Source organism: Rhamphochromis longiceps, linkage group LG8 (genome assembly GCF_057381845.1).
Source record: "Rhamphochromis longiceps isolate RC_006_pf linkage group LG8, R_longiceps_female_GT1.1, whole genome shotgun sequence".
NCBI lineage: Eukaryota > Metazoa > Chordata > Actinopteri > Cichliformes > Cichlidae > Rhamphochromis > Rhamphochromis longiceps.
The window spans coordinates 18075386-18083211 of NC_140564.1; the positions used below are offsets into that span (position 1 = coordinate 18075386).

At 39.8% G+C, this 7826-nt stretch overlaps 1 protein-coding gene across 1 annotated transcript; it reads left to right on the forward strand.

The window, feature by feature from the left end:
• Positions 1 to 367: 367 nt before the first annotated feature.
• Positions 368 to 7780, forward strand: LOC146663445 (testicular acid phosphatase homolog). The gene is made up of 12 exons (XM_085416225.1): positions 368 to 494; positions 972 to 1105; positions 2160 to 2255; positions 3208 to 3294; positions 4256 to 4402; positions 4641 to 4739; positions 5643 to 5738; positions 6180 to 6312; positions 6546 to 6628; positions 6743 to 6849; positions 7114 to 7295; positions 7502 to 7780. Exons 2-12 carry the CDS (start codon positions 1016 to 1018, stop codon positions 7609 to 7611), a joined length of 1230 nt encoding a protein of 409 aa, XP_085272351.1. The 5' UTR covers positions 368 to 494; positions 972 to 1015; the 3' UTR covers positions 7612 to 7780.
• Positions 7781 to 7826: the final 46 nt, after the last annotated feature.

Here is a 7826-nt window from a genome sequence, read left to right on the forward strand (position 1 = left end):
GTACAATTTTAGAAGCCAGGTGGGTGCATCTACACTTTGTCATGGTGCTATTGTAAAGCATCTAAATGTGGGGGTGCTTTTAAAGTGAAATTATCCACACAAGGGTCACACGTTTTCATAAGATCAGAAGCTGACACAAAAATGCCTGCCGTGGCGGGCTGTCATGTCATGTGCGCAGCGGGGAATAGAAGGAGACAGTGACTTGGACTCCAGTTGACAATGGAGATAGACTGGGACCAATAATCCCAGAGGAGAGGTGGAGAGAAAGACAAAGAGGGAGAGAGAGAGAGAGAGAGCGACACCCACGCAAGGCCAGGTAGGGAGGCTATAAAAGCACTGCCTAAATTTACTGAAACATGCACTTAGTGTCAGCCTGGGTGTGAGTGAGGATTTGACACACCCACCCACACAAACACACACACACACATATATATATCTATATGTCTGCGAATCATTTGTACTACAACACCAAAATATGTGAACAAGCAGCTGAGGTAAGTGCAAATCTTCATTTATATTAAAAAAAAAAAAAGCATTTTGTTGCATGCATGCGCACGCTGCATATTGCGCTTTAAGGTTTTAATTAATGTTTGAATCACAACATAATAATAATTTCTCTTAACTGGAAAGAAAGAACACTATTATCAACAGATCAGTGGCTCAGCTTGTTAAAAGATTATGGAAATTTACTGAAAGTGACTTCAACTTTTAAGAACAAAGTAACCCAAATTAAAAAAAATATATATTTCAATGATTATGTTACATGCTTAGTTGATTCCTCTTATCATAGTCAACATGTACTTCGAGTAAAATATTATAATAATAATATAAACCATATCCTAAGATCATGACTGGTACACACAGCCCACTTTATCTCCATCACTGCACTGTTTCTGTTTCTTTTTGTTCCCTTATTTAATGGGAAATTGTGATTTTATAGATTAACTTTCTTGATACTTTTCGTCTTTCAGTGAAAGAATTTTGTAAAGCAGGTGACGCTCGACTAGCTGAAAAGATGCAGAAGTTGCAGAAGAGTTTGGGCTGTTTGTTCCTTTTCTGCTGCATCTGTTTGACTGAATGCCGGGTGCTGAAGTTTGTTGTAGCTGTAAGTTCCCCCATTTGTCGCCTCCCCCCCACAAGATGTTTGACAGCATTTCTTTGTTGAATCCTGTGATTATTATATAATCTGGAAGACACTTTGCTGTGCATGGTTACTGATTGCATTGTAGTTTTCCTGCCCGATCAGTATTATTGTTTTTGCACTTTTTTGTGTAACAAAGGATTACTTTGAGCCTAAACTCCAACAGTGTCTAGCATATCTCTCCCACACACTGCAGCTTTATACATAAACCTCTTTACATAACACCTTATTACCCAACTGAATGATTTAAGAAAAAGAAATCACACTATTCTTATGATTTGGCGTTTCATATTTTTTATTTTTTTGTATCCTTTAAAAAAAACTTGTATGTGTATGTTGCTTAAGTGCTTTAACCACTTACCTTGGGACGGCATACAATAAAATTATATATCTGCTACATAACTATTACGGCTTAACCAACTGCTTGACAGTAAAAGTGTGTTATCAGCTAAATCCACTAAATTCCTGCTAGTCTTCAGCAACCTCGTATACAGCTCCACTGAATTTCATTGAGTTTAGATTCACAAATCTTTGGGTTTTTTTTTTTTTTTTTGAAAACTATTATTTTTAGTTATTGATTTAATTACTTTACATACATAAAAAAATCTCATGTTGTTGTGCAGCAATTATATTCAAAAGCCTTTGGATCTTTGCTGACTTGTGCTTGTGTTATTGTGTTATTTTTATGATGTGTTTCACTCGAGTGGTTTGTAAAATTACTGTGGGATCAACAAGAGTGAATCAGATGTGTGCACAATCCCGTTAATTCAACCTTTCTGTTATGTCACGGCTCAGAAAGTGAGCTGTCAGGTAATAACACTAATGCAACAGTTCTAACGATTGTGCCTTGATGACATCATCAGAATGACACTTGTGCCTCAAATCCTGCCCACGCTGTCCACAGTCACAGATCTCTATTTATTACCTCTGTCTCAGGGTGATAATCTTGTTTAAGTGTGCAGTGTAATGCTAACACAGCAGCATGGCATCATGTGACAATATCTGTTTTGCTGCTCAGGTGTTCCGGCACGGAGATCGATCACCTATTGAGTCATATCCCAGGGATCCATATGGGGAGGAAGTGTGGGCTCAGGGTTTCGGACAGTTGACTGAGGTACTTGATTTGTCATTGACATTTTGGTTTGTTGTTAACAAAACACGTGAAGAGATTTTGGTTGTATAAACTGAATTGTCTAATAGTTTTACTCTAGCTCTTGTTTTACACAAAATCATTTGGGCTGTGGTACGGAGGCCCTACAGTGCAGAAGAAACAAAAATTGTAGAAATTGCAATGCAGCATTTTAGAAAAGAGAAGAATAAAACAAAATACATAATAACAGCATAGCAAGAAACAAACAACAAAACAGTCAAAGCTGTTATTTATCTTAACAAACAAATTAGAAAATAACACCAAGAGGAAAAAAAATTAAGTTACACAACAGAACACAAGAATATTACATAAACCTTTTTAAAAAAAAAACCCCAAAAAACCCAAAAAAACCACTGACATTTAAAATTAATAACAAAACAGAAAATTACATTTCAGTAGTTTACAAAGTATGTCCTTTCTAAATGTTTCTAGTTTTCTCTTTAATGTTATTTTGTTTTGCGCTTTAAGGCCACCATACTTGAACTGGGGTGACACACAGTTCACTAAAATATAGGTGAAAAAGTCAAACAAAAGAAAAATAATAATAGAGACTTTATGCTTATAATTTGACAAGAAATTCATAAACAGGAGGATCACAGGCTTAACACAATGAATGCATCACTGTACTTCAAAAACTGCTGAATTCATTTACTTAAAATCTTTCACTATAAAATACACTTTTAACAGACTTCGGGCTTTAATTAAATTCCTTCCTCCTGTGACTTTGCTCTGTTGTCGGGCAATTAGCTGCTTTACAGTGTATAAACTCATTATTTTGTCTTTGAGAAACACTGGTAACAGGGTAAAAGTTGCTTATCTATGTAAAAAGGTTGATTAGGACCATAAATCTGCAGCGTTTTCAGTCAAAAGGTCAAATTCTGCTAAAAATGTAAAATGCTGGCAATTTTCCTTCCAGCTGGGCATGAAACAGCAGTTTGAACTCGGCCGGTTTCTAAGGAGGCGTTACGGAAATTTCCTCAGTGAAGACTATAACAGCAAAGAGGTAGGTGTATCTGTGTATGCAAACACATATGCGTATCTGCGTGTTAATTGCTGTTTCCTTCCCCATCTTTGTTTAGGTGAACTCTGTTGTGAGCTTCCTAAGCCTCTTGTCATGCGTGCCCTGTAAAATCAAGTGCGCGTACGAGCAGTCACCATCTGTCACGTCTGTAAAAACATACAATAAGTTAATGAGCCTGACTCATTTTGGTGAACTCACTGTCATGACCGTGCAGTGTGCTAAACATGGGAGGGTAATGTAGCCCGTGGGCTTCATGTAAAGTACAGCTGTCAGCAAATATGCAGCTTCTGTGTGCTGGATCCTAAACACACTGACATTATAAGAGATTTGTAATTTCTTTTTTGCCTCTGCTTTGTCATACTCGTTACCTTCCTTTTTCTCTTGCTTTAAGTGCTCGTCTTTCTCTCTTAAACAAAACACAATTACCACAACTAATGACAGCTGTTCTCAGAACTTATCACTGACAATCTCTTGCCTAAATCTCAGTGAACTTGTGCCATACCTTTTCGCGTGTTGCCATGTCTGTTTTACGTTCACAAAAGGGGGGCAAAACAGAAGCACTCCTGGTATCACAAGAACATCCAACCTTATCTGCTTGATTTATGATGTGTAAAAACCTGATAGAGAGTGACAGAGAGCTATAGAAGAGGGAAGACTGATGTCAGAAGAGATCACAGCAAGACAGATTGTCCCCCCCTCCCCTTTCCTTCTCATTCATTTGACTCTTCTATGACTCTTTGGGTTAAGGAAGTACCTCAGTTGACTTGGGATGAGTACTGCTTGCCAAAATAAAGGCAAAAAATTTAATGAGATTTCTAAATTTAGAAAAGAAACGTAAGCCTCATTTACCCCAGAACACAGCACATAGTCGGATCAGTGAAACCACTCCAGTACCAGCATATGAATGCTTTTTAATGCCATGTACTCTCTGTGATTACAACAGATATATGTGCGGAGTACTGACTACGACCGCACTCTGATGAGTGCCCAGGCTTGCCTTGCTGGGATGTTCCCCCAAACCAGACCCATCATGCCCCAGTTACTGTGGCGGCCTATTCCAGTGCACACCATCCCCAGAGCCCTCGACAAGGTGGGCTGCTGAGCCACATAAATATTTTCTTTTCACAGCAGCAGCCACGCAAAGCTGATTACAAAATTGTATAAATTATTTTGGGCTTTTCTCTGTAGCTCCATGCGGCCATCTGTGTGCATCCCAGCTGTGATTCCCCACAGTGTTAAAGTGTGAAATGAGCATACATTTGTGCCCACAAGAAGTACCTCGAGTTAACGTTCATTATTTCCACTGATGTTTAACTGCTGTTTTAAAGTTGCTGAGGTCTCCAGGTAAAGACTGTCCAAGGTTCAGCGCTATGATGACGGAGACCTTCGAGAGTCATCCCTACCAGAAGTTCCTTAAAGCTCACCAGGTAAGACAAAGGCCGTCTCCACACAGCCAGACAGACCTCTAAATACACTGTTCTGTAGCCCATCAGCATCTGTTCAGTGACGTGAATGCTCACAGCCCAGTTTGTGTTCAGCATATCTTTTCCGTGAGTCATGTGCCTGCTAACCAGTGAAAACTTGTTTGTAACCCCGTCGTTTAATATCATCAGGCTTACACAATCAAAATTGCTGCAAACAAAATCGTGTCCTTACCTCAGCCTCTCCTGGTCTGCTTATCCCGGCCCTAATTTGTAAATTAACTCACATGCTGAAATGCCTATTTCAGTAAGTATATACTTCACAGTTGTTGATGTCAACGTAATCAGCACCTCTAGTAGACGTGTTTGTTATGCTGAAGACATCATGTCCTCTCAGTGATTTTCTCAGGCACGGTGACTCCAGTGCCTACGAAAAGCTGCACAGTGCAATTTCTCTCACATTCTCAGAGACACTAATTAACGGTTAGATTGAATTAGATTAAGAATTACAATAAAATGGTTTTAATTAAATGGAGTCCCACATGCGGCCTATTAGGGTGATAGTTGAGATCAGGCCAGGGCATCCTGCATTGAATTTTAACACCCTCTGCTGGAGGCAGAGTACCTGCAAGGTATATACACGAACCAAACTGGTGCCACGTATCACCGTGTTATCTGACCAAAGGTTAAACTTACAGTCATCGCCACATTAATGAACTACTAATGCTAATTTATGCAATTTTTGATTATAAACCCCTAAAATAGATATCTAATCAGTGTGCCTGGACAAATATCCATAAATAAATGGAATGTTACTCATAAAAATGGTAATTAAACTGTTGTGTTCCCTTGAGCCTTATTATTTAAAGAGTTTAAACTGATGTCCTTATTCTTTTCTTCCCTGTGCAGTACTTTGTGGAGGCTCTCTCTAACCACACTGGCTACCCCGTGTCCAAGCTGGTTGGTAAAAAAATATGGAGGGTCCACGACACTCTTAACTGTGAGGTATACTTTAAAGCAAGCCCACAAATATTTCTGCTACCTGTATTATGCACATTACAAGCTGCTACAAAACCCAGATGCAGAGAAGTGACAGAGAAAAACACAAAAAAGGAACAATAATGTGCTTTCGTCAAAGTATCTCCAGAGAAATAGAGCGAGGGTAGGAGTGCGGGGAAATCACTTTATACATACAGTAAAAGACGAATGGGGCAACATATTGAAATGATAATTAAAGCATAATGAGATGGGTGGATTCTAGGCCAGGTTGAATATGTTCATTCAAACTTGCAAAATGAGCATCTGTTATCTTCAGACTGGTGCTAAAAATAGACGGGATAATAGAAACTATAAAGTACGGCCATTTAAACCTCATTTGCTGCCATGTTGTATAATGTGATTATTAGCGTAAGGCAGTGCCGTAATGAACATTCTTCTCTTTTGCAGAGGATTCATAACTTGACTCTGCCACGCTGGGCCACCCAAGAGGTCTTGGACACCCTGAAGAGAATAGCTTCCTTTGAGGTCATGTACAGCATCCTCAGTCACAAGCGAAAAGAGAAGGCCAGGCTCTCGGGAGGTGGGAATTCACATTAGAGGCAATTAATTTAGAGCACTCAAGAGGAAAAAAAAAAGAAGAAGCTCTGTTTATCTCATGTGACTGCTGGCCGAAGCTTTGTTTATTAGCACATATGAGCTAATGGGACAAAGATGATTACAGGGCCAAGACAGGATGCTCAATAAGGTCAAAAGGATTGTCTTGGTATGTGAGAAAAATTAATTTGCACTGTTGACATTGTGGTAATTCTCCAGGGGTCCTGCTGAATGCCATCCTGAGGAATTTCTCTAAGGCTGTAGAGCAAGGGAGCACTCTCAAATTCATTATGTACTCAGCTGTAAGTGCATTGCTTGTGTACGAGCACACATTTATAATCTGCTGTGTAAACTGCTGCTTGATGTACTGTATCTCCTCGCCTTCTTATTGCTTTGGTGCTTGTTCCTCGTTCCAGCATGACTCTACACTCATCACCCTCCAGGCAGCTCTGGACGTGTATAACGGGCTTCTTCCTCCTTACGCTGCCTGTCAACTCTTTGAGTTCTACCAGGAGCATGATGGGTAATGACTTCCTTCCAGTTTTATTTCCTGCACTATTCTCTTTTGCATATTCAAGCACACTATGTAGGTCAGATGCCCACCACATTTTGAGGTATCGCGGTTTTCTGTTTGGATGCACCGAGCAAATACCTTTCCTTTGCGATCTGAGGAAATTTGGCAGCCGCCCAGGGCTGCTGTTGTGAAAGCATCACATAATACAAATACATTTGCATAACACTTACAGATGTGTGTCCTCTCATTGGATTCGTCCTAATAATTACCCAGATCCTATTCTGTGGAGCTGCACTACCACAATGACTCTCGGAACAACCCCTACCCCAACCCTGTGCCAGAATGTAACGGGTTGAGCCCTTGTCCTTTATCCTTGTTTAATGAGCTGGTGAAGGACGTACTGGCAGATGACTGGCAGGCCGAGTGTGGGTTTAAGACAAAATGGTCAAGCACAGGTGAACAAGATAAAGTTTATAATCTGTGTCTATGTCTGTATTTGGTGTTGCCACCAGGTTTCTCTGCAACATGTTTATTATTATTGGGGGGGTTTTTTTGGAGGGGGGGATTGTCTGGGATTATTCAGAACACACTGCCTCATTTAAACATATCAAGGCTTTTGGATATTTGCCATGTATAGCTAAACAGTTGTTGTCTCCCACAGGTACCATAACAGCTCTTGCAGTGGCTGTGGGACTCCTGGCGGTGGCGCTGTTATTCAGTATAGGGGTGATAATCCTCAGGCGGAGAGGACAGTACTCCAGGGAAGTGTAGCAGAGATGATTGACACACTTGTACCATGAAATATATAAATATAAAAATGCTTCCCAACTAATGTTCACTGTAATATGATCGTGATAGTTATTGTGTGCTTGAGCAGATTTGAGCCTTCATAAAGAATACACAATATACATAAATAATCATGAAATAATTTTTTAACAGACATAAAATGTAATCAGAATAAACAACTTTTACAGCAAGGATCACTA